Below are 26,869 nucleotides of genomic sequence, written 5' to 3'. Positions count from 1 at the left end.
ACGTCTCAGGCTGAGTAATTGTACTACACAGTCTGGTGCCCTTGCAGGTTCCAGTGGCAAAGAGACCTTCAGCCCCATCCCTGTACTAGTGTGTTTCACCCTGCCAATAAAATACTTGAGATACTGGATTTATGGCTTAATACAACACTGTAACCCACTAGCCTCCTTTTTTGGCTTATGACTTGCAGGGGTGTTAATGGGCCACTCTACCTTGAATGGTCCCTTACAACAGCGGTTCTCAACCAGGGGTTCAAGGCCCTTTGCGGGGGCGTGGAGGCAGGTTTCAAGAGTCCACCAAAATAAACCAGAGAGTAGGGCCAGTGTTAAGACTCACTGGGGCCCAGGACAGAAAGCCGAATCCCAAGCCCCCCTGCCCGGAGCTGAAACTGAAGCCGGAGCAATTTAGCTTCCTGGGGGCCCCTGTGGTGTGGGTCTCTGGGCAATTGCTCTGCTTGATATGTCCTAATGCCAGTCCTGGCTTTTAATTTCCTGAAAAACAGTTCTTGTGGCACAGGTGGGCCATGGAATTTTTATAGCGGAGGGGGAAGGGGGCAAAGGAAAAGGTTGAGAATCCCTGCCTTACAATTGTGCAAACTATTTATGCTAAACTATCTGTTCCACTTTGGATTTAGCTCTGGCGTTCTGAGTATCTTTCCCAGACCTAAAGAACTCTGTGTAAGTTTGAAAGCGTCTCTCTCTCACCAACAGAAGTTGGTCCAATCAAAGATATTACCTCATCCTAATCTCTAAAGTCTCTCTAATATCCTGGGACCAACACGGCTACAACTACACTGCATATAATAAAATATTTGGCACCTTATGTCTCCAAAGCAGCATCCAAACTAATTAACTATTCCTCAGTGCTGTGAGGAGGGGTTTTAATCTCCATTTTACACCTGAAGCAGTCGAGACACGGGAGTTTAACTGATTTAGCTAAGGTTGAACAGCAAATTGGGATTATAATGCAAGTATAGTTCATGCTCAGCCCATGTTATGACTTGGGACAAAATGTGGGAGGCAACTTGTGACAAAGGCCCAAAGTGAGGGACATAAAAGAATTATTTGTGCAAGAAACTTAAAATGCTGTAGGATTCCTTCCTTTAGTCTGGCTTCACTGTCATGATTCATTATTTCAAAAGTAAATAATGTTCAACAAGAAAAGTGAGAAAACACCAAATTTGTAGGAAGGAAGATAGTGGAACTGAAACAATTGAGATGCATGTACTAGCTAGACCATGCTTCTTAATCAAGTGATTTCTCTGTATAGTTTGTAAAATTCTTTGGGGAAGAAAGGTGTCATCTGATGATAAAGGAGAGAATGAAGGTCAATCCTTTTCTTTCGCTGTTAAAATTGCTAGGATATTGAATCTGTGCCTCAGTCACCAAAACTCAGCTTACTTTGCTGAACATTCTGACAACACTGTAGTGTATTGATTGATAAGCGCTCCCTGGACCCTGTGATTCAGGAATTATAAAAGTCCTCATGAGAAGTGACAGGGCATTATAGGGTGATATCATATACAGTATACTCCCAACTATCCAAATAGCATGGGGGGACATGGGTTTTATTCAGCTCTTCAGGAGTTCAGATAATTAAGAAGGCAGGAGTGGCAGCTCAGGGACACGCATGGCAGCTCTGCTGTCATGGCCCCACTCACTCACTCCTCTGACAGCCAGGCTGCAGAGACCTCCTTCAAAGCGCTCCTGCCCTCTTGATTATTGTAAGTGCAGGGGGAGGCAGCAGTCCTGGCAAGGCAGAGCAGAGACCCTCAGCAGGACTTTGCTCTCTACTCCACCAGGGTCTCAGCCTTCCCTGCACTAGCTTAGGGAGCCAGGACTCTGCTTTGCTGCAGGAGCCATTCAGCAGCAGGGTGGCCTCCCCCTTGGCTGGGAGACTCTGCTCTATTATCCGAACCTCTACATTATATGAATCCATGCTGGGGGACAAGAAAAGGATTTGGATAACATAGAGGTTTGGATAATAGGGTTTCAGAAAATTGGGAGTAAGGTGTACTGCCAAATGCACGTGACCATTAACTGGTATTGATTTAAAAATAAGTGGAATACCACAAACCTGTGAATTGTGTGACTGTAGTCACTTAGAAAAGTAAGAAAAAATTGTTCATTCACTATTGAGGAGGAGGGTACAATTGAAAAGTTAAGAGCATGAAAAGTTAATGTTTCCATATAACATTAATTCATCCACAGTGTACATACACTGTATTTTTTTTTTTTTTACTACTAGTTAGATCATTAGCATTGTTATTTGTACTACAGAGGCACCAATCTAGATTAGGCCTATTGTGCTGAATAATCAGTTAAGACATAGGTGATCCTTGCCCCAAAATGCTGGCATAGGGAACGTATTGGTACTGGAGTTTAATCCTGACTAGCTGACCGAATGCTGAATATGAGTTGCCCTGGCCTGATTGACTGGTCTTTACTGGTCAACATCATGTTATCTTACTCAACTTTCCATGATCATGTTTGGACATGATATCCTTTTGTAGTTTCGACAAGCTCTTATGGCTTGTATACATTGGTTTTAAAATCGGTTCAGCTAAACCTATTTTAAAACCAATTAGATGAAAACCCATTATTAAATGATTTAAGGTAGTTATGTACTGAATAGGTTTCAAGTCTATGAGAATATTGAAGGGTGGCAGAATTGGGCTAAGTGACTCAGCATAAGGCAATTTGATTATGCTTTTGGGAAAGATACTAGCATTGTTCAAGTTCCTCTTGGACATAGTTTATCTTCACTCCTGTAAAGACTTATGCAAGAGTCCTATAGAGTTCATTTAATTAATTACACTGAGGTCAGTGGGACTATTCACATGTGCACAAGTCTTTGCAGGATCGAAGCCTTGGTCAGAAACTATTAGCATTGAATTTGGTGTTAAAGAAGAACTCTTGCACTGGAGCAAACTTGAAAAAGAAGCATTTCTTTAAAAAGAAAAAAGATATTTCCTTAGCTAGAATTTCACTTTGTCCTTGCATGTTAAAAAATTCATGATAATTGTAGAGTCAGTAACAAATATTTATCAAAGGACAAATGACAACATCAATAAGATGAAAATAAGATTTAACTGTTTATTAATTTATATGGAGACAAGCAGAATTTGGCTTTGTGCACTGGAGGAGAAACTCCATCTCCTTTCTGTGACAATGAAAGACAAGATGTAGGTACAAAGACCTGCGTACAAACGAATATTTCAGCCATTTGACAGCAGTGTCATTGTGAGCTTAAACAGTCTCAGTTAACATGTATATCTCAATAATAATACATTTTCTAAGGATAGAGGCAACTGAGAACATTTTTTATTATTGTGACTGTTATTTTACTTCCCTCAGCACTGACAAAGGCAGCGTTCCTAAGCAGTAATGTATTTTGACTGAGTCTATTTCAAACAAGTCTACCTATCAAGCCTAATGAGGAAGATCCTGTTTCATCTAAGTACTGTATATTCACAGCCTTTGAGGAATACCAGAAATTGCAGGTTAATAGGGATCAGTTTGTTAATTATTATGATTATTGTTATTACACAGCTCTCTGAACACTTGTTTTACCTGCAAGCATACGGTTTGTCATATTTATTTATTTATTTGTATGCAGTTTTATGGTGTTTCCAGGCATTTCTGTAGCTTTGATGCAAAGTTGCCTGATTTTTGTGTTTCTTCTCAGGAGAGAACAGAAATATGCCCATAATTTTAAATTTATATTTTTGCTGATGTTCTGTTTTTGTAATATATCACAGGATTTTTCTCTATTCATGCATGAGAAAGATATTTATTTTATGTAGTAATTATAGCACATCATTTGGAATATTAAAATTAAGTGGGTCAACCTGAAACACTTCAGCGATGTAAATCTGTTGGATATTTGCTAGAAACAAACATTTAAGTGAAATTTCAAATATTGAAGATGCCTGAATATTTTTTACTAGGTGAAACTTTTTGTTTCTGTACTTGTTGTACTGAAGAACGTATCATTAGTTCACTCCATTAAGTATCTATTTTTATCTTTATTTTGTTTCTAAATTTTAGGGGTTTACATTCTTCATGTAACATATTCTATCCTGTTTGGGGAATTTGGGGATAGGTTTAAGATGAGAATACTTACAGTGTAAACTCTACTTCATCAGAATTCCCATCCACCCATGACACTGGGGTTGCCCATGCTTATTGTTCTAGATTACTTTAACATTTTTGTGTACAATAGCTCTTCTGGGCTGGCTCAAGATTTAATGGCTACCATCTCACACCACTGGCTTATTGCAGGGGATGTGTTACTCTAGTTATATAGGTGGATCTCGTTATTGGTCTGCTATTGGTAACTGAATGGGCAGAGGTACCACCTTTGTTGTAGTCATCACATCTCCTCCTTAAATTAGATGTCAGGGTTTATTTTACTCTTGAGGGTAGAGGATCTATTTCATTGGTCTCCATCACTGTCTCTGTCTTTGACCATGGCCAGTTCACCTAACTCCTCAGTGTCCTTGAGGAGCATTTAGCATACCCATCTGTAAAATAACATATAAAACTACCAGCTTCCCATGGTAGCTATATTGAGCGGCTTAATTAATTCATGTCTGTAAAAGCATTGTAAGAGTCTTGCATGAAAGGTACTACTGAAGTGCAAAACTATTATCAAGTATTATCACTGATGTTCCAAGTGGACCACTGCACTTACTGCCGGAGCTTAACTAATAATTAATAGTGATGATTTTGCTAGATGATATTTTAGAGCTCTAGCAGGGATGTGATTCTGTGGCTGACACGTAATGGGGATACTAAGATTTGGTTGGTTTGTGGTAATTCTGCAAAGGATATTTGTTCATATTTAGAAAACATAGAATATTGGGATTGGAAGAGACCTCAGGAGTTCAACTAGTCCAACCCCCTGCTCAAAGCAGGACCAACCCCAACTAAATCATCCCAGCCAGGACTATGTCAAGCCCGGCCATAAAAACCTCTAAGGATGGAGATTCCACCACCTCCCCAGGTAACCCATTCCAGTGCTTCACCACCTTCCTAGTGAAATAGTTTTTCCTAATATCCAACCTAGACCTCCCCCACTGCAACATCAGACCATTGTTCCTTGTTCTGTCATCTGCCACCACTAAGAACAGCCTAGCTCCATCCTCTTTGAAACCCGCGTTCAGGTAGTTGAAGGCTGCTATCAAATCCCACGTCACTCTTCTCTTCAGCAGACTAAATAAGCCCAGTTCTCTCAGCCTCTCCTCGTAAGTCATGTCCCACAGGCGCCTAATAATTTTCGTTGCCCTTTGCTGGACTCTCTCCAATTTGTCCACATCCTTTCTGTAGTGGGGGCCCAAAACAGGACCCAATATTCCAGATGTGGCCGCACCATTGCCGAACAGAAGGGAATAATCACTCGTTCTGCTGGCAATGCTCCTACTAATGCAGCCCAATATGCCGTTAGCCTTCTTGGCAACAAGGGCACACTGTTGACTCAGTTCCAGTTTCTCGTCCACTGTAATCCCCAGGTCCTTTTCTGCAGAACTGCCGCTTAGCCAGTTGGTCCCCAGCCTGTAGCAGTGCATGGGATTCTTCCATCCTAAGTGCAGGACTCTGCACTTGTCATTATTGAACCTCATCAGATTTCTTTTGGCCCAATCCTCCAATTTGTCTAGGTCTCTCTGGATCCTATCTCTACCCTCCAGCGTATCTACCTCTTCCCCCAGCTTAGTGTCATCTGTAAACTTGCTGAGGGTGCAATCCATCCTATCATCCAGATCATTAATGAAGATGTTGAACAAAACCGGCCCCAGGACCGATCCCTGGGGCACTCCACTTGATACCGGCTGCCAACGAGACATCGAGCCATTGATCACTACCCGTTGAGCCCAACGATCTAGCCAGCTTTCTATCCACCTTATAGTCTATTCATCCAATCCAATTCATCCAATACTTTTTTAACTTGCTGGCAAGAATACAGTGGAAGACCGTATGAAAAGCTTTACTAAAGTCAAGATATATCACATCCACCACTTTCCCCATATCCACAGAGCCAGTTATCTCATCATAGAAGGCAATCAGATTGGTAAAGCATGACTTGCTCTTGGTGAATCCATGTTGACTATTCCTGATCACCTTCCTGTCCTCCAAGTGCTTCAAAATTGATTGCTGGGGACATGCTCTATGATTTTTCCAGGGACTGAGGTGAGGCTGACCGGTCAGTAGTTTCCTGGATTCTCCTTCTTCCCTTTTTGAAAGATGGGCACTATATTTGCCTTTTTCCAATCATTTGGGACCTCCCCCAGTCACCATGAGTTTTCAAAGATAATGGCCAATGACCCTGCAATCACATCAGCCAACTCCCTCAGCACCCTCGGGTGCATTAGATCCAGACCCATGGAATTGTGCATGTCCAGCTTTTCTAAATAGTCCTTAACATGTTCTTTCACCGCTGAGGGCTGCTGACCTCCTCCCCATACTGTGCTGTTCCGTGCAGCAGTCTGGGAGCTGACCTTGTCTGTGAAGACCAACATAAAAAAAGCATTGAGTACTTCAGCTTTTTCCACATCATCTGTAACTAGGTTGCCTCCCCCATTCAGTAAGGGTCCCAGACTTTCCCTGACTTTCTTCTTGTTGCTAACATACCTGTAGAAGCCCTTGTTACCCTTCACATCCCTTGCTAGTTGCACCCTCAATAAGGCTTCTTTAAAATACAGCCAGCTCTTCTGGACTCCTTTCCCGCTCATATTAGCCTTCCAGGGGATCCTGCCCATCAGTTTCTTGAGGGAGTCAAAGTCTGCTTTTCTGAAGTCCAGGGTCCGTATTCTGCTGCTCTCCTTTCTTCATTTTGTCAGGATCCTGAACTCGACCATCTCATGGTCTCTGCTCCCCAGGTTCCCACCCACTTCTGCTTCCCCTGCCAATTCTTTTCTGTTTGTGAGCAGCAGGTCAAGAGGAGCATGGCCCCTAGTCGGTTCCTCCAGCACTTGCTCCAGGAAGTTGTCCCCAACACTCTCCAAAAACTTCATGGATTGTCTGTACACCTCTGTATTGCTCTCCCAGCAGATGTCAGAGTGATTGAAGTCCCCCATGAGAACCAGGGCCTGTGATCTGGAAACTTCTGTTAGTTGTCCAAAGAAAGCCTTGTCTACCTCATCATCCTGGTCTGGTGATCTATAGCAGATGCCCACCACGACATCACCCTTATTGCTCTATATCTCTATAGAAAGTAAACTGGCAGCCCTGCTCCAGTGAACCCCAATGAGCAACATATCCTGTACACAGCTAAAGGTAGAACTAGTATTTTGAAGAAGACTGACCAGTATAATCTTTCACCCTTCTTTAAATACAGCAGAGATTAAAAAAATGCAGTTGCCAATAGCAATTCAAATAATTGCTCAGGTAATCAGTGCAGGAAGGTTCAAAGTGGAAGGTATGTACCAATATGCAGCGTCAGCATTTCCTTTGGCAGCCTTATCTAGCAAAATGAGAGCATGTAGGGCTACCCATTTACCAGGAAAGATCAGACTATGATTGGACTGTCATGTTTGGACCCCACCGCCATGGTTGGACCAAAACAAACTGAGGGCTTCCTTCTCAGTCCTACAGAAAATTCCTCCGTGGAGCTATTTGGGCTGAAGGTATATTGATGGCTTGGCAGCAAGGATGTAGTTTGGTTGGATGAGGCTTGGGTATCAGTTTTGCCAAACCAGGAACATGATCAAGAATAATCATTAGGCATAACTGGAAAGCAGCAGCATGAATGATTTCATGTCTATTCCAAGGATTTGGGATTTTTTGAGATACAAGATTATGCCTCTGGTACGATAAGGTTTGGACCTCATAGATGAAAGTGAGGAAATTAGATTCACCTGGGAAGCTACTTAAGCCTAGCAGATTGAGAGAAAGTATGCATACTCCTAAACAAAAAGAAAGAAAACAACTGCCTGGTTAAAGGGCAACAAGGTACAAGAGATTTTTCATTTATGCAGAAATGGAAAGCCAGCCCAATCAAGACAATTAAAAGGAGCATACAGTATGGCAGGTAAAATGCATGATGAAAATTAGTAGGGAAAATGAACAGCAAGTAGTCAAAGGCTTTGTCTGCACTGGTACTTTTGTTGGCAAAACTTTTGTTGGTCAGGGGTGTGAAAAAACACAACCCTGATTGACGTAAATTTCACCGACAAAAGTGCTGGTGTGGACAGTACTATGTCAGCAGGAGAGGCTCTCCTGCCGATACAGCTAACGCTGCTTGTGGGGGCGGTTTAATTATGCTGGCAGGAGAGTTCTCTCCTACCAGCAAAGAGTGACTACATGGGAGACCTTACAGCGGCACAGCTGTAGCAATACAGCTATGCCACTCTAAGGTCTGTAGTATAGACATAGTCAAAGACTTAAAAGTAAACCATACATTCTCATAACCCCAGTTCTGTAAAAACATAACATGTGCTTAACTTTACTCCTAAGTGTAATTCCACTGAAGTCATTTTCCCTCATGGAAGTCAATGGGACTTCTCACAGATATACGTCTTCGCAGAATCTCGGGGTATCGAGAAGGCGGAAGATTGCAAGTAAAATAGTGGGTCTTCTGGACTGTCAGGGAGCAAAGGGAGCCCTTAAGGATATGACATTTCTGAGATGCTAAATAATTTATTTGCAGCAGTTTTTACCTCAGAGGATATTGGGTAGATATCCAAATTTACTTTTTTCCTGACAATAAAGCTGAAGCACCGTCAATCAAAGGCAAAGGTGCAAGAATAAACAGATAAATTAAATAGCAACAAGTTGTGTTGTGTTGTACTGTTAACAATATATTTTAAAAACACAATTTGAAATTGATAGATGTTTGTCTGAATGTATTTCTTCAGAAAGGTTCCACTGTATCTTAGAAGCAGCATATCTGCTATGTGATGCAGGGGTTGCTATGGTGAGTTCACATATCTTATTTAATACTGTACCAGAGTAAATAGACATTGTAACAATCTCTGTTAGTGCTGCTATTAGTAAGGCAATGTCAGCATTTTTCTCATAAATACTTGTTTTCATGATGAAACTTGGCCTAAAAGGTCTAACCTAAAGGAGAAAAAAGAAGGCTTTTCAAAACCAAACCAACAGCTTCCTTACTTTTTTTGAATGCATGTGTTTTATATGTATAATATGGATGTATGTGTACACATAAAGTGAAGAAATATTAGTGAGAGATATTTTGTTTGTTAAAAAAGATTCAAAGTTTATTGTGCCAATCCTACTTTTTAAATCCTCTCACTCCAAAACGGCTTTTTGGGTTGTTGTTTACTTTATTGAAATGTGTAGGCTATTAACACAAGATGTTGATTATAATGTTTTGTATTTAGGAAAACTTTTATTATTTGAGGCTCAGTTTTCATTTACACTAAGGCCCCTTTACACAGCATAAGAAGCCCCTCAAATCTGTGTAAATTACATTGTACTCAATTTACAGCCTCTTTGTACTGCCAGAGACGCTAAAGGGACATTTGTGTAAATGAGAATCAGGCCTTTAACTACATAATGACTCCGTTAACTAAATGGCACCAGAATTTAACTTACAGACATGACAGTCCATTGTTTTAGAACAATTATTTGATCTGTATTCCAGGATAACATATAATACAGCAGGGCATTGATAAGTAAATCTTTTATAAATCTATTTATTTTTCTAATCTTTAGCTCTGGAAAAAGTTAAATAACTTTCTGAGAGGGCCTATCCTTTGCACTTGGTGAGATCTCACATTGTGTTTGGTATGTCTCTATCAGTGTTCACACATTAGTTTGTAAGTAGAGCTGATTGAAATTTTTCCATCAACTTTTTGTTTTTGTTTTTGACAGAAAATCAGGTTTTCAACTAACTGAAAATTATTGCGGGAAATGTCTTTTCCTCAAAAAAAATTCCCCACTGGACAATCAGAAATTTTGAGCCAGAAACTGCAACAACAACAACAACAAACCCACTTAAAAGCCCCAACAATTGATTTTCAACTTAAAATCTTCATCTTTCACGTTTGGGGTTTTTTTGATTAAAAATCAACATTTTACATGGAAAACCTCTCACCTGCTATTTTCCACCAGCTCTTTTTGTAAGACCTAATTACACCTTATTCTTGTATGTGTAATATTGGGACTTGCATATGAGCTAATGTGTGGCACTTGTGGAGTCCATAAGTTAGGAGCAGGAATAGTTCCAATCAATCAGTTAGAGTAAATGGAGTTCTCAGGACCAGAGTGTTTCTCCTGCCTGAACACGTGAGGTTGAGCAAACACATCCTTCCTAGCAGCTAGGAGAAAAGGGGAGGGAGATATAAATGAAAACCTCCAACCTGTCTGCACATCATCAACTGGCAAAGGAAGGGGTAAAAGCTATTTTTCTGTCTATTCAGTGCCACAGCCAGAAAGAGAGAGGAAATAAGGCGTCAGATTCGGCCCTGTCTTATGCCATATGCCACATATAGAAGTTAGGTTTGCTTAAGGTATAAATCAAGGCCTGTTGTGAAAAATAGAATTGTTGGGAACCTCCAGAAAAATTGTTTTGATATCCTGGCATTGCAAGGTTTGTTTTAAGATGTTATAATATCAGGACATCACTCCTCCATTATTTGATCAGTCTCTGGAACGCCATTTGATGTAATGGATGTCCCATGCTACAAGGTTAAATATTATTGGGCTGCAGAAAGATGACAGAGAGAACACTGTATTAAATAAAATGTTACTCCTGGGAGAATTGTGCGCCCACCGCGCGTGCACAGAATTTGTGTTCCCCGCAGATTTCTTTGCTTCCCTGCAGAAAAATGACTTTTTGATAGGGAAGCAAAGGGAAGCTGCAAGAGCAGTCACACACCACTCCCTAGCTGCACAGGTACATCATTTCAGGCACCTGGAGCAGCCAACGGAGAGGTAAATCAATGCAGGGCTGGAGACACTCCAGCCAGTGGCTCCTACCCTGAGCCAGGATCAGCTGCTAGTCCCGGCTGGGCTGAAGGCAGGAGAGGACAGGACTTCCTCTTCCCCTGCAAGGATTGTCTGGGGCTGTGTCAGACCCACCCCCGAAACCTCCCCCAGTTGCAGGAAGCTCAGCATCCTCCCCTGCTTCCTGCCCCCATTGCTCCTCAGCTGCAGAGGGAGGGGTCATTGTACGGGGAGCTGCTCCCCCATCTGCCCAACCCCCGTACATCTGGATCTCCCATATCCAGACACCCCCGCCAAGCCTCACCCCATACACCCAGAATCCCCCTAGCCTTCCATACCCAAACCCCACCCTATTGAACCTGAATCCCTGCATCTGGAGCCCCCTGCACTCAGGCCTCCGGACCCCCACTCCTGCACCCAGAGCACCCCTCACTGAGCTCTCTGCACTCAAACCCCCACTCTGATAAGCCCCACCCCCTGCACCATCCTAAGCCCCCACATCCAAACCCCCATGCCACTGACCCCCAATTACCGGATCAAAGAGCTCACCTATACATGGGCAGGGAGGGAAGTGAAGTAAGTACTGTTCTTTTTAGCTGATGGGGTGATTTTGCAATTTTAAAGAATATATGTTTCTATGCACCAATTAAAATAATCAAACTTTGCAAAGTGATGCTGTATACTGGGAAAAGTAACCATTTACCTGATCCTCTCTAGGCTAATTCCATGTGTCAGCCAAACTTCATGGCACCTAAAACATAAAAAATTGTAATTTTAAATTCACTTATCTCACCGATCTTTGTTATTTGGAGCGTTCAGCACATGTAGCTTTACAGTTAACTACTTTTTAAAAATATGCATTGCAGGTCATCTTTATAGCTGAAAGTCAACCCATAATTTGCCTATCAGTACCTGTGTTTTGCAATGTCTGATGTCATGGGCATATATTACATTTTTGAGGAACAATGGACTGAGTTTAAGACTGTGTCTTAACTACAAATTTACTTGCTCTTCATTTTGTGAAAGACTTGGCATTTCATAAATATAGTTGTTACTTTGGAAGAGTTGCAGTTACTTTTCTCTATTTTTTTATAGATACTTCATAAATTGGTTCTAGAAATACCTGCTCCTCTATTACATCAATAGAGCTGTAGACTGTAGATCTTGAAAGCCATTCCACAGCCACACCTGCTACCTTCCATTAGCTGGAAGAAGAAGATTCTCTTTCAATCTTGCTGGGCCACAATGATTTGCTGACTGGTTTGTGTTCCATGTGCAGATGTTCAAGACATAAGGCTATAGCCTGTAGCATTTACTCCATTTTTCTGGTTACACAAGCAACTTCCATGCCTTATGGAACTATACCTTTCTCTATGGAATCAAATATTTTTCTTTCTGATCTGTGCTCCAATTCTTGGGAAAATGTATCATTCCTAGGAGCATTTGTTTATGAAAGTGTTTTTACCCTGACAGGTTGTGAGATATCAAACATTAAAAATTATATCATTCTATTTATTATTTTGGATTTTTTTCCACCTTAGTTTTGACATGATTTTAGTTACTATTGAGAACAACTATATCCAGAAACCAGTGATTTATTCTTTTAGGACCAACTTATAATAACCCTACTCATATTGAAACCAATGGAATCACTTGGAGTAAATTTGCTATTGAATGGCTAACCCCTTGAGTAAGTTACTGTTCAGTGTGGAAGGGGCATCATTTGATCCTTAATGTCTGGAAGACCAGCTTTCAAGTAGAGTAAAACATTAGACTCTAACTTTAGCTGCTTATGAGGTATCAGATGCTAAAATCACGTCAGAGAGAAAGGGGGTGAAGTTTGGAAAGCAAGAGAGTAATCGGCATGGATATTTTAAAATAAATTGTCTAATGATAACGAAAGCTCTTATATAGCACTTTTCATTATCAAAATCCTGTACAGGCATTAGCTAATACTCACAACCCCCCTGTAAAATAGGAAGTAAGTATCGTTATACATATTTTATATATAAGGATTGGAAAGGTATATTTCATATTCCATTGAAAAGCTTTGTAATCAGTAGTGTCCAAAATTTCCTTTTAGTCTTGATGGTTCCTACGATGATGCTCTTTCTTAAAACTATCACTAATAGTTTTGTTTCTCGTTACTCTTGTAACAAACAGTAGAGATGATCCAAGGTTTTCAAAATATTGATGGGGAAAAAAGGAAAGAATTTTTTTTCTACCAGCGGTAATAAATAGCAAGTCCTGAACCTTGAACTGGTGCTAAGTTACAGAACATGTTCAGTCTTACAGAGGTACATGCTTTCTGCTTTTTCTTCTTATAATTTTTTAAAGGACAAAAAGAAAAGTTGCATATTTCAGAAATGAATGTAAAGTGAATTGCAGAGAAGGAGAGGAGTCATGTGATAAGCTAACAAGAGATAGAAAATTCCACTGAAAGTAAGGGTATATCTATACAGGGATAAAAGACCCACAGCACAGCCAGAACTGGCCCAGGTCAGGTGACTCTAGCTCATGGGACTAAAAGTCGCTGCGTAGACATTTAGGCTCTAGCCCGAGCTCTGGGACCTCCACCCTTGCCGGGTCCCAGAGCTCAGGCTCCAGTCCAACCCTGAATGTCTACATTGTGATTTTTCACAGTCAGGAAATGAATGTAGCCCACGAAAGCTTATGCTCTAATAAATTTGTTAGTCTCTAAGGTGCCACAAGTACTCCTGTTCTTTTTGCGGATACAGACTAACACGGCTGCTACTCTGAAACCTTTATTTCACAAGCCCACTATATAGCTTCCCTAGTCTAAGGTAATATTTCATACCGCTTTTAAAACAAATTCATGTGTGATGATCTGACTAATGTAACAATAGCAAGGAGCAAAACTGCTACCCACTGCAGGACCATAAATTTCTTGTGATTTAAGAGAGAAAGAGTAAATATTAGGGCCCAATCAGGTGATCTTCAATCAAAATAGCAGTGTAGCCTGAATAAGAAATTCAGGATTGGGCTCATGGTTTTACTTTGCAGTTTACTGCCTAAGTACATTGATGCAGGCACCAAGATACAAAGCAAAGAAGATAATGGTTTTCAGTAGAGTGACACAGAAATGCCTTTTCTCTCTAGTGCTGGATCATTTTCTGTTTTTAGTTTATATTTGAAAACACCATTTCAGGTGTGCAGAGTGGTTTTTGTTGATGCATTTAGTTGCATTGAACTAGAGCCACGCCCTCTTTCCTTATGCAGCCTCACTGAAGTCAGTGGAGCTACTCATATGCATAAATGCTACTTGCATGACTAAGGGCTTGTAGGATCTGGATATTAGCTTGTAGTTAGGTCTTTATCTAGCAAACAAAGAGAATTAAGAAAAGGAAGACTAATGCTACAGCTCCTGTGAAAGCACATCATGGGTGCTATGTTCTATTAGCATTAACATTGACTTTCATTGTTTCCGGCTTTCAGAGCTGGAATTGCTGCAGAAGGCATAAATTTATCCTAAAGAGATGAGGAGTGCTTTAGGTTGCTTAGGATTAACTTCTCCAGCTAATTGGCTGACATTGGCTGGAGAATGGCTAAAACAGAGCTGAGAAGGGACATGTAAAGTGTGACTGGTTCAGGAGACAGAAACTTTCACCTCTAGGTCACTGCATTGAACCTAGCCCAGAACAGTAATGACTGAAAGTCACTATTACCACCTGGTGGCTGTTCAGTAGCTTAAGTGAAATGATTTGATGGCTAGTCCAAGTGCCTACATCATAAAATTCCATGTCATTGTAGACACCTGTTTGCAGTCTCACCTAAACCCAAGCCACAGGGGATCAGACACAAGAACTACATCCTGGGTTCTGGGCATGGGTTGGATTGAGAGGACCACAAAATTCTCCTTACACACCAATTTCTCCCTCCTAACACATCAATGAATCTACAGTAACAAACTCATTGCCATTAAACCAAAGATTGACAACTAGAGTCCAAATACATTAATACAATTGAAAATAGAAATCTGACTGAGCAATACAACCATACCATGCACCTCCACAAGAGCTTGCATGCCTGCCATGTTTTATTTAAATGGGAACATATAATGTAAAAGGTAGTTCACTTACCATGTAGTGCTTCTTGATATAAAAAACAGATTTATCTTCTGAGTCTTCTTGTTTTCTCAATCCTGCTGGAATGGATACAAAAAAAATCTCAATGCAGTGCATCAACATGTTTAAATAGTGCCTTTCAGAAAGGATTCAGGAGCAAATATGTACAGTTGCACTGGGCAACTGCACTTGCAGAGTTCAAGTTAAACAAATATCTATTGCAGGGTATCTCTCGTAATGAGGTTGTTCTCTCACATTTTTTCAAGGGTCATGGTCGTAACCTGTGAATTGTGTTTTTCAGATTTGCGAAATTGCTAATCAACATTTTTACAAAATTACACAATATTATAATGAAAACATAACGTAAAAGCATGTGGTGCAAAAAAGTGAGAGTTCATTTACTGCTGAAATTGTTGATTCCTATTTTACATTTAAACTGTATTTTAATACAGTCAAATTGAAGAAGTAATAACATTTTTATTATATTGAATAAATTAGAGCTGGCAGTAAGAAAATAGGCATTTTAAATTAATGAGGACATTTTGCACAGTCAGATGAAATGACAGTTATTAAACAAAAATACTGAGGTATACAGTTAAGCACTCAGTAGAACTACTACTTGCCTGTGTGAAGTCACTCAGATGCAAGAGTGTTTGCAGGATTGAGGCCCTAATGTTTGGTATGATATACTTGCAGTGTTCTCTAGAATGTCGACATAGCCAGTTGACTCAGGAACTATGATTACTAATGGGATTTGATAAAAATATACACTAACTGCATATTAAAAGTCATGAACTTGTATTTTATTAATACTGACAAAAAGATACTAACAGGTTTTCTCAGTAGGTGCTGTTTCTACCAGTATGAAATGTATTTTTTTTTAATAATCAATTTCAGACAGATTAAAAATTCAGACCATTAGGTTCTGTATTTCTTTTCTGTGTTTGTGAATATTTTTCTAACCTTTTTGTCCAGAAAGGCCTTTCAGACTGAAACATCATTAGCATACAGTACACTTCGTGATTTGCAGTAGAGTGCGCCACATCTCAGTGAACTGTGTCTTTATTTGTCCTAGTTTTTAAGTGGCCGGTCTATGTTAAGAACATAGGAACATAAGAACAGCCATAATGGGTCAGACCAATGGTCCATCTATCCCAATATCCTATCTTTCAAGAGAGGCCAATGCCAGATGCTTCAAAGGGAATGAACAGAACGGAAATTATCAAGTTGTCCAGTCCCAGCATCTGGCAGTCAAATTGTGAGGTATGATTAGACCTTGACTGACAACATCTCTCACCTTGAAAAAAGCCTGATAGATGAGCAATCCTAAATTCTTTAGGCTCCTCTGGAGCATTTTGCGATAAAGGATCACTTTGCCTTGCCTTGCCTTTAGCATTGTTAGTGGGATCAATGGAAGAGAAAATATGTGGTCTGACTGGAAATTCCACTTTCTAGACTGAGCATCCATGCCGCACCAAAATCCCCATGTAAATTGCCTTCCCAACACCCAGTGGATGAAAGCCACCAGCTAAAGACACTGTCACAAGTGTCAGTGGCAAGAGATGGGATATCTCCATTATTATTATTATTATTATAATAACCACCCCTGGATTTTGTTACTAAAAGAACTATGGCTTGACATGCAAATAAAACTGTAATTTTTAAAACTATGACAAAGAACAAGAACTGAACAGGAACATTTGATAAAGCAAAAGAAAATATCTTTCAAGGTGATAGCCCCAACATCAGAATAAATATGTGCTCCCTCATCACTGCCTATGACAGCTTGTTACATTTTTTAAAAGGCCCACCAGTCCGTGTGCACTACCAAAGTTATTCCTAGATTGCAAGAGACTAGAGAGGCCATTGAAGAGAAAAATAATATAGATGGAAAAGCTAAAACATTACAGGTCTAGTTAAGATTATTCCCTAATGGCTAATGATGTTACTTTTTGGATAAGAAAAGATTTGCACATCTCCAGGAAGTCACAGCATTAACAAAATTCCAAAATCAACTCTCTCTCAAGAGTTCTGGTGAGCAGGGACTTTGTTGTTTTAGGATTAGCGAGAGAATGAAAAACAAATAATGAAGGCCTTTTGATAGCAGTAGGGGCTCTCTAATTAAAAATTTGCTTGTTGTGGACAAAGAATGTAATTGCTTAAATGAACCTGTCTTTAATTAATTAGAAAAGCAATCATCTCAGTCACTGTGCCAAAATATTGCAGTTAAGTTGAAAAATTTTATTGAGTGAATTGATGTCATTGTTTTATATAATGCTGTTATACTGATAATTATTCTTAATATAATTTCCTGAAACTTTAAAACTTTTATGAGACAAGTGATTTTAACGTTAAAACAGGTTGAGACAACTTTGATTAAAGAGAACAGTTTGGCTGGATCATGTTTCATTAGGAATTACTGCTACATAATTTTGAATATAATCATGTATAAGATAAAATACGTTATGAATTAAGTGCACTTTAGCAATACATAGATCAGTTTAAACACTTACATTCGCATTTTCTCTAGCTCAGACACAAAGGGATTTGAAAATTGGTTTGATCTATTTATCTAATCCAGATGTAATGAGCTAGATCCTCCAGTCACTAAATCCATGTTATGCTGTAGTGCTCAGCTGGTGGAAAGTGGACTCAAACTGGTCATAAATAGTCAGCAGAGAATTCCCCCAGTGCTGGGAAGTTCCCCACTAGTGCAAAGCGGGAGAAGATAGTAGAGCCAGCTGCTGTGCTGGATACTTCTATCCTCCTGGGGTAAGGTCATTGAGAGAAATTTATGTAAGTGGTGTAAACTAGAGCTGCTTCTGGCTGACACTCCACTGTATCCAAGCAGAGCTCAGATGGGGCAGAGAATCCAATATACAATGCAAATATAGTAAAGTTTTAAAAATTTAAACCATTTGACTTAGTATATTAATCACATGTGCAATAAGTCACTTCTGCAAGTTGAAGTTGAAGCTAGACAAATTTGGGCTGGAAATAAGGCATAAATTGAGAGTAATTAACCACTACAACAATTTAGAAGGTCGATTCTCTATCACTGTCAATTTTTAAATCAAGATTAGATGTTTTTTCTAAAATATATTCTCTAGGGATTATTTTGGGGAAGTTCTATGGCCTGTGTTGTACAGGAGGTCGGACTCACAATGGTCCCTCCTGGCCTTGGAATCTATGATCTAGGAAACCTTTTGTGTCTGTGACAACGTCAATAGTTAATCATTTTACTACAAAGCCAGACAAACTTTTTGTAGTCATTTTGTAGCAGAGTAATCTGTGGGCATGCATATAGTAAAATCCTATCCTTTACCAAATACTGCATAATTTTATAGATGGTTTAGCATCCTTTTACTAAAGTTCTTTGAGATAAAATGGGATGCAACGGTTTTAAGAACTGATCATTTGAGACTGAGTTTCCACAGTGTGCTTATTTCTATGAAATTTCTTGCGTTAAGAAAAAACAGCAGAAGTTCTACATTCAGGTTGTTGGTTTAGCGCTTGCGGCTCAATCAGCACAGAGCTGCAGCCCATGTGACATCCTCAGGGCGCTAGAGATAGTATTGGATGCGGCCCACATAAACACATTGTGGGCCACAATGGTAAATAGGTTGAGAACCACTGGTTTAGTGGGAAACAGAAATAAAGTACAGGTTTAATGAAGTGTTTTGAGACCTTTTGATCAAAGGTTCTGGGTAACTGCAGTGTATTTGTAATGTATTAAAATAGGATTTTTATTATTGTTGTTATTTATTTATTTAATATTTATATTGCAGTATCTCCTACAGGACAACCTGGCTGGGGCACCATTGTGATAGTTACTGTACAAACATACAGAACATGAGAGTCCCTGCCTCAAAGAGTTTTAAGGCCCTATAGTATAGAAGGAACGGAGAAACACAGTAGAATAAAATTTGATGTTTTAGGTCTAGGAGTCAGGAAGGAACTTGCCCCCATGTCGAGCCTCCCAGAATTAGGGGAACTCCTAGATCTTAAGAGCAAGATTGCTTTCTTCTAAAACATCAGACAATGGCCAATGTCGAGGTAGGTGACTGAAGTTGGTGGATCAATAGTTTGATCAGGAATGGCAAACCTCACAGTACGTTCAGTTTGATCAGAGCAAAAACATGTTTTCACAGGTTAAGAAAAGGAATCTAAAAAACACGTTAGTATACTAAATATGATTTAGAATCTAAAGAGCTGAGCCAGAATACTCTTTTTAAAGGGAAAAAAATGCACATCCAGGCATAGTCTCCTATGACAATAATAATAATGAGCAATTACAATAATATGAATAATATTTTGTTATAAGCCATATGGTTCTCTGTTATTGCTGTAAAAGCTGATGAAGCATTACATAAATCAACTAACCATGGGGGTTAAGGGATGTTGGATAATACAAATACATGGAACTAACAGGAAAAAATACTCTTTCCAGAGCTGAAATTTTAAAAGTTTAAACAAAAAGCATAATAGAATATTTTCATATTAGACTACATTTTATGGGGTAGTTTTTTTCCCCACTGTATTTTTACAAGACTTTAAATTTTATCATTAATTCTGTTAATTAATAACCAATCTATCTTCAGTATTTATATGGCCCCCATCACCATAGTACCTGAGCACCTCACAATTTTTAATGTATTTATCCTCACAACATCCCTGTGAGGAAGGATTATCCCCATTTTACAGATGGGGAACTGAAGCACAGAGAGGCTAAGTGACTTGTCCAAGATCACACTGGAAGTCTGTAGATAAGCAGGGAATTGAACCTAGATCTCCCAAATCCTTTGTTAGTGCCCTAACCACTGGATTATCCTTCCCAGAGTATAAAGATGAAGAGCCTGAATCTCTTGCACTAAGGCCCCTCTGAACTGCCAAAACAGTGAAAGGAGTTGTACTGTAAATGAGAATCAAGCCCCACTTTCACTTTCATCTCTCTAATTATTAATTTAAGTAAACAAGGAAACCTTGTAAATTGCCACAATCCATAAGTCTCCCAGGCCATTCTTTTTTTCCCCTTGTCTTTATTTTAGATTGTAAGCTTCTAAGTCCTTCTGATACAGAGCTGAAGCACTATCATTGTCTATGTACCCAGTCTGCTATCCCTATATTGACTGGGTACATGTCATCTCAGGACACGATGCAGAGATAAAATTTCTAGACACCATTAATGATTGCATCCTGAAGCAGCTACTCCTGGAACTCACAAGGGGAGAGGCAATTCCTAGTTAAGTCCTAAGTGGAGCACAGGCTCTGGTCCAAGAAGTGAATATAGCTGAATCGCTTAGTAGTAGTGACCATATGTCATTAAATATATCATCCTTCTGGGGGGGAGAAGCCCTCCACTGTAGCATTTAACTTCAAAAAGGGGAACTAGACGAAAATGAAGAAGCTAGTTAAATGGAAATTAAAAGGGACAGTCACGAGAATGAAATGCCTGCAAGCCTCATGGAAACTTTTTTTAAAACCATAATGGAGGCTCAAATTAAACATATACCCCCAAATTAAAAAAAATAGTAAGAGAACCCAAAAAAATGCTACTATAAAAAGAGGTGGTTAGAGGCAAAAAGGCATCCTTTAAAAATTGGAAGTCAAATTCTACTGAGGAAAATAGAAAGGAACAAACTGGCAAATCAAGTGTAAAAGTATAATTAGGCAGGCCAAAAAAGAATTTGAAGAGTAACTAGGAAAAGACACAAAAACTAACAGCAAAAAAAAAAAAGATCTAAGTACATTAGAGAAAGGAAACCGTCAGTGAGGCCACTGGATGATTGAGGTACTAAAAGAGAACTCAGGGAAGACAAGACTGTTGCAGAGAAGCTAATGAATTCTTTGCATCCGTCTTCACTTCAGAGGAGATTCCCACAACTGAGCCATTCTTTTTAGGTGACAAATCTGAGGAACTGTCCTACAATAAGTTGTTGATAGAGGAGGTTTTGGAACAAATTGATAAATTAAACAGTAATATGTCACCAAGACCAGATTGAATTCATCCAAGAGTTCTGAAGGAACTGAGATAAGAAATTGCTGAACTACTGACTGTGGTATGTAACCTATCACTTAAATCAGCCTCTGTAGCTATTCTCCAGTCATCTGGTAATGTAACTCCAATTTTTAAAAAAGGCTCCAAAGGTGATCCTGGCAATTACAGGCCAGTAAGCCTAACTTCAGTACCAGGCAAATTGATTGAAACTATAGTAAATAACAGAATTATCAGATACCCAGATGAATATGATTTGTTGGGGAAGAGACAACAGCTTTTGTAAAGGGAAATCATGACTCACAAATCTATTTAATTTTTTGAAGGGTTCAACAAACGTGGACAAGGGTGATCCAGTAGATACAGTGTACTTGGACTTTCAGAAAGCCTTTGACAAGGTCCCTCACCTCTTGAGCAAAGTAAGGGATAAGATCCTCTCATGGGATAAGATCCTCTCATGGATCAGTAACTAGTTAAAAGATGGCGGGAGACGAAGGGTGGGAATAAATGGTCAGTTTTCAGAATGGAGAGGTAAATAGTGGTCTCCCCCAAGGGTCTGTACTGGAACCAGTTCTGTTCAATTTATTCATAAATGATCTGAAAAAAGGGGTAAACAGTGAGGTGGCAAAATTTGCAGAGATACAAAATTGCTCAAGATAGTAAGTCCAAAGCAGACTGCAAAGAGTTACAAAGGGATCTCACAAAACTGGGTGACTGGGCAACAAAATGGCAGATAAAATTCAATGTTGATAAATGCAAAGTAATGCACATTGGAAGACATGATCCCAACTATATATACAAAATGAATGGGTCTACATTAGCTGTTGCCTAGTTTATAGTTCTCTGAAAACATCCACTCACTGTGCAGCAGTAATAAAAAGAATTAACAAAACGTTAGGAATCATTAGAAAAGGGATAGATAATAAGACAGTAAATATCATAATGCCACTATATAACACCATGATACGCCAACACCTTGAATGCTGCCTGAAGTTCTGGTCATCCTGGCTCAAAAAAGATATATTAAAATTGGAAAAGGCACAGAGAAGGGCAACGAAAATAATTAGGGGTATGAAACAGCTTCCATATGAGGAGAGATTAAAAAGCCTGGAGCCATTCAGTTTAGAAACGAGACAACAGAGGGAGGAGAGGGGGATATGGTAGAGGTCTATAAATTCATGAATGGTGTGGAGAAAGCAAATAAGGAAGCATTATTTACCCATTCATATAACACAAGAAATAGGGGGCACTCAAAATTAATAGTCAGCAGGTTTAAAACAAAAGAAAGTACTTCTTCATGCAAGGCACAGTCAGCCTATGGAACTGGTTGCCAGAGGATGCTGTGAAGACCAACATTATAATTGGGTTCAAGAAAGAATTAGATAAGTTCATGGAGGATAGGTCCATCAATGGCGATTGGCCAAGATGGTCAGGGATGCAATCCCATACTCTGGGTGTCCCTAAGCCTCTGACTGCCAGATGCTGGGACTAGAAGACAGGGGGATGGATCACTCAATAATCACCCTGTTCTGTTCATTCCCTTTGAAGCAACCGGCATTGGCTGCTGTCGGAAGACAAGATACTGGGTTAGATGGACCACTGGTGTTCCCCAGCATGACCATTCTTATCATTGATTGATTTAGATCTCATCTCATCTTATCTGATTTATTTGAAAGTGTCATTATTCTCCTAAATAGAAAAAGTAGATCAGTGTCTTCAAGAATGGTCAGACTAATAGTTATCTGTTTTAGTAAATTGCAAAAAATTATCTGATTCACAGTAGGATTAAAAAAACAAACAGAAAAGGCCAGTTTGTGGATAGCCTGAACATACATGGGATAGAGGATGACATGCAGGCATAACTGCAGTCCTTGCATTCAGAGAGGCACAAGCACTGCTCAGTGTAATAGTCTGCCGCAAAATTAGCCCTTATAAATTGGGTGGGTGAGGTTCTGTGGCCTGCAATGTGCAGGAGGTCAGACTAGATGATTATGATGGTCCCTTATGACATTAAAGTCTGGTGAGTCTATGACGGAAGAGAAAATATTCAGCTATGATTTTGTCACTTCTCTACCAGCCAGCAGACTTTGCCCCACCTGGATAGGAATGCAAGCTGCACCCTTTCGAAAGGCATAGCAGCAATTTCCCTTCTGCTCCCAAAGACACTGGGCTTGTATAACCCACACACCTCCTGGGTGTGGTGTTCTGTCCCCTCTAGTGGCACCGAGACCATTTAGAGCAGGGGTGGGCAAACTTTTTGGCCTGAGGGCCACATCTGGATATGGAAATTGTATGTCAGGCCATTAATGCTCACAAAATTGGGGGTTAGGGTGTGGGCGGCGGTGCGGGCTCTGGGTTGGGGCCAGAAATGAGGTTCCTGGCCAATGGGAGCTATGGGGGTGGTGCTTGGGGCGGGGGCAGCGTGCAGAGCCCCCTAGCTGCCCCTACACGTAGGAGCCGGAGCGGGGACATGCCGCTGTTTCCAGGAGCTGCACAGAGCCTCAGTATGCACAGAGCAGGGTAAGCGCTGGACCCCACTCCCCGGCGGCAGCTCAAGGGCCGGATTAAAACATCTGAAGGGCTGGATGTGGACCGTAGGCCATAGTTTGCCCACCCCTGATTTAGAGAGAGAGAAAGCAATTAATGAGTCTGCTCTACAGCCTTAGCTAACAGCAAATTGACTTTTAGCTCATTGGTAGAGGCTCATACATGAAGCTCCAGAGGTCCCAGGTTCCATCCCACCCACTGACGACCAGGCTCCGTCAGCGTTACACTTGAATGAGACACAATGCCCCAAAATGCTCCTGCAGAGTTACTGGGCCTGTACACCACTCACTACCAAGGACACTGATTAAAAGCCACCATTTAGCCCAAAATGTCATTACAAAAAAATTCATTTATCTAATAGTCCTTTCCCTTCAGCTGCTGAAATCATTACTTCAAGTTAGCTTTCAGCCATAACTATTGCATGAGTTTGGGAAAGAGGTTAAGGGGGAAAATTAGGTGTTTGTTCTCTTGTTATAACAAAAGGGAGCTCTCTGGAACAAATACATGATGTAGTGTGAAGTGATTTGGTGAATGGGGAGCAAGAGCACCAGTTCAAAGTAGACAGATGTAAAAGGCCTGTAATATCTGCAAGTAACTATCATGTCATGGCTATAGGGTAATTTGGGGTTCCCTACACATCATATCCCAGTATTTCTGTAATTATTTTATTTACATACCTTTGTAAATAAAATAATTACAGAAATACTGGGCTACGACCAATTACTACCCAGCTACGCTACTTGTTGATTGTTCCCATACCTTACAGCTATGTAAGGTATTTTTTGTAGAACAGGCACGGCTTTCTTTCTTTCTTTTTTTTTTTTTAAAGCATCTAACACATCATGGGCACTTATAGAATACAAATAATAGCCAGAAGCTTGCAATGAGAATCCCCTGGGTGGACCCCCTGCATCTGTGCAGTTCTCAGTGCTGGATCAGGGCCAATAATAATCATCCTAACAATGTAGGATGTTCTTGAGTGTGTTGGGAAAAGAATATATTTTTGTAACAAGTTATCTGAAAAATTGGCTTCACTGAAGTAGTGGAACAACAAGAAGCCCTGGGGTGAAAGCTTAGAGAGTACATTTATGTCCGTTACTGGAAGCATTCAAACAAGAACGTGTTTTGCATTCAGTCACAATTTATTTTCTGAATATTCTTTTAAATATTTTGCATTTATTAATGTATGTCCCCACTATCTGCTTTTAACTTCTGCTTGAACAATCTAGCAACAATAATCATAATTGGTGACATCATGGCTCATTACAATGCAGAGATACTGTAATGTCATAAACAAATATTGTAGGCCATCTATATCTCCACTTAAAATGGAAAGCTAACTGCCAAAGGTCTATTGGTAAACACATTAATATATATGAAATATAACTATAATAGCACAATTCAGAAATTAGTACTGAATATGAGGAACCAGCTTTCTTAAGTAAAGGTGAATCACCCAAGTTTTATATTATCTGTTGTAGACATTCCTCAATGAACTTTGGAATATTCCTGGATATTTCTTCTTTCAACATTTGTTTTGTGAGACCTGTTATAAAGGGACTGGTGTAAATGTGGAGATGAAAAGACTAATATTCTACAGTAGACTCTGAGTTCCACCAAAGTCTCTCACTTTTTCGATGTGAGAAATGCAATGTTGCTGCTTCCCTCAGAATATTTGGAGGTCATTCTGCTACAGAAAAGCTAGTGAACCTTGTCAAGTATTCTTGACTTTGTTCAGCAAAATTGTAAATATTAACGGATTCATTTAAAAAAGTATATTTCCCTCTCACTGTGTGGGTCGTTATGTATATAACTATATAGACCAAGATCAGAAGACCTGTTGTGTCCTGTGATTCTTTCTCAGGCAAAACTCCCACTGAAATCAATGGACTATTGAATTCCTCAATAAGGAATACAGGATTTGGCCCTTTCTTTGTATATTTTTTGACATAAAGTATAGAATGGGATTTATCTAGGACTGAAACAATCTCTAGAGAGAATGTATTCTAATCCTTTTTAAATGTGGATTGGGGTGTGTGAGAGAGAGAGATCCTTTTATTACATCTGTACTAATATTCAGACAGGCTTATAGTGCACTAATGAACAGGGCCAATTATTATACAAAATTAAAATTTGCTTTTTCTTTAAAGTTTTATTTTGGTCATTTGTGTGGTGACAATTGTTAGAAAGCGGTGGCCCAATTCTGTGGTCCAGGACATCAGGGTTGTATGCAATGTTGTTGTAGCTGTGTTTGTTCCAGGATATTAGAGAGACAAACCTGAAGAAGAGCTCAGTGTAAGCTCAAAAGCTTGTCTCTCCTACCAACAGAAGTTGGTCCAATAAAGGGTATTACCTCACCCACCTTGTCTCATCTTTTCAGGAGTAGGTCCGGGAGTTGGTCCTGGAGTTAAGTGACCAGATGCTGTCCTAGGGGCTCCATCCAATGGCAATGCACCCATTAATAAAGGCAGGCTAGCATCACTATGATTGTGGGAGAAAGAAAAGAAAGTCACTCTTTTGAGTCCTCCTAACTTGGCTGTAAATAGAAGGTCATGGCAGATTACTAAATGGTAGAACTCATGTTCTTGGTATTTAAAAAATAAATGAAAGCTAATCTTGATATATGTATTTTTTCAGTTAGGTCAAAAAATAATTAAAAGTAATTTTTACAGCTGCGCCTGAGTTGATACTACATTTATCGCTGAATTCCCCTGCAGATTTTTGTGGTTTGTGATCACATTTTCATTTGTTTAAAGAAATGTTTTTCTCTCCCCTGTTGCTGCACAAAACACCATACAAACAATAGGGGGAAATGGTGAAACTGACTACATCCAGTTTACAAAGTAAACAAACTGAAAATAAATACTTTTTTCCTCTAATCTCTTTCAGTTACAGTAATATTAAGGTTTACTTATAACAATAGTAGTTACAACATTTTGGGGTAGAATTGTGATTTTTAAGTTGACTGTGGCCTATTTAAATTTTTTAATGACACAAGCTCTTTTGGACAGGTTTTCAATAATGTTTTTTATTTGTATGAATTAGCTCTCCCCCATTAAAAAATGACTAATTGTGTGAGTGAGTGTATGTGTATTTACAAAGCCAATTTTAATTGAGTGTAATCCTTTGCATAAAATTAAAATAACAAAAAAACATCCTAAGTTGCATCTTCTCTAATATGTAATTAGTGTTTTAATCACTATGCCCATATAGCATCAGAGAGTCTTGTGGCACCTTTAAGACTAACAGATGAATTGGAGCATAAGCTTTCGTGGGTGAAGAAGTGGGCATTCACCCACGAAAGCTTATGCTCCAATATATCTGTTAGTCTTAAAGG

General features: G+C 39.6%; 2 protein-coding genes across 6 annotated transcripts in view; one reads left to right on the top strand and one right to left on the bottom strand.

Annotated features, from left to right (window-relative positions):
- SLC38A4 (solute carrier family 38 member 4) overlaps positions 1–26,869 on the top strand; it is a 59,329-nt gene that overhangs the window by 2,029 nt on the left and 30,431 nt on the right. The gene's annotated exons all lie outside the window — the stretch shown is intronic.
- On the bottom strand, positions 1,734–26,838 carry LOC101936461 (uncharacterized). 2 transcript variants are annotated; one of them, XM_065557842.1, is made up of 4 exons: positions 25,895–26,838; positions 15,006–15,070; positions 11,609–11,656; positions 1,734–10,277 (listed from the first exon to the last, which is right to left on the bottom strand). In XM_065557842.1, exon 4 carries the CDS (start codon positions 5,841–5,843, stop codon positions 4,929–4,931), a length of 915 nt encoding a protein of 304 aa, XP_065413914.1. In that variant the 5' UTR covers positions 5,844–10,277; positions 11,609–11,656; positions 15,006–15,070; positions 25,895–26,838; the 3' UTR covers positions 1,734–4,928. The 2 variants fall into 2 exon arrangements, with proteins under 2 accessions (XP_065413914.1, XP_065413911.1); XM_065557839.1 differs by having other exon boundaries at positions 15,006–15,067.

The sequence above is a fragment of the Chrysemys picta genome, chromosome 1, assembly GCF_011386835.1.
Source record: "Chrysemys picta bellii isolate R12L10 chromosome 1, ASM1138683v2, whole genome shotgun sequence".
In the NCBI taxonomy this organism is placed as follows: Eukaryota; Metazoa; Chordata; order Testudines; family Emydidae; genus Chrysemys; species Chrysemys picta.
The sequence above is the reverse complement of the archived record's forward strand: the minus strand, read 5'-3'. Positions and strand labels throughout refer to the sequence as shown.

Bases quoted from the DNA above. Each gene is read 5' to 3' on its own strand.
- LOC101936461 (XM_065557842.1), bottom strand. From the start codon at position 5,843: ATGTCTCGTTGGCAGCCGGTATCAAGTGGAGTGCCCCAGGGATCGGTC.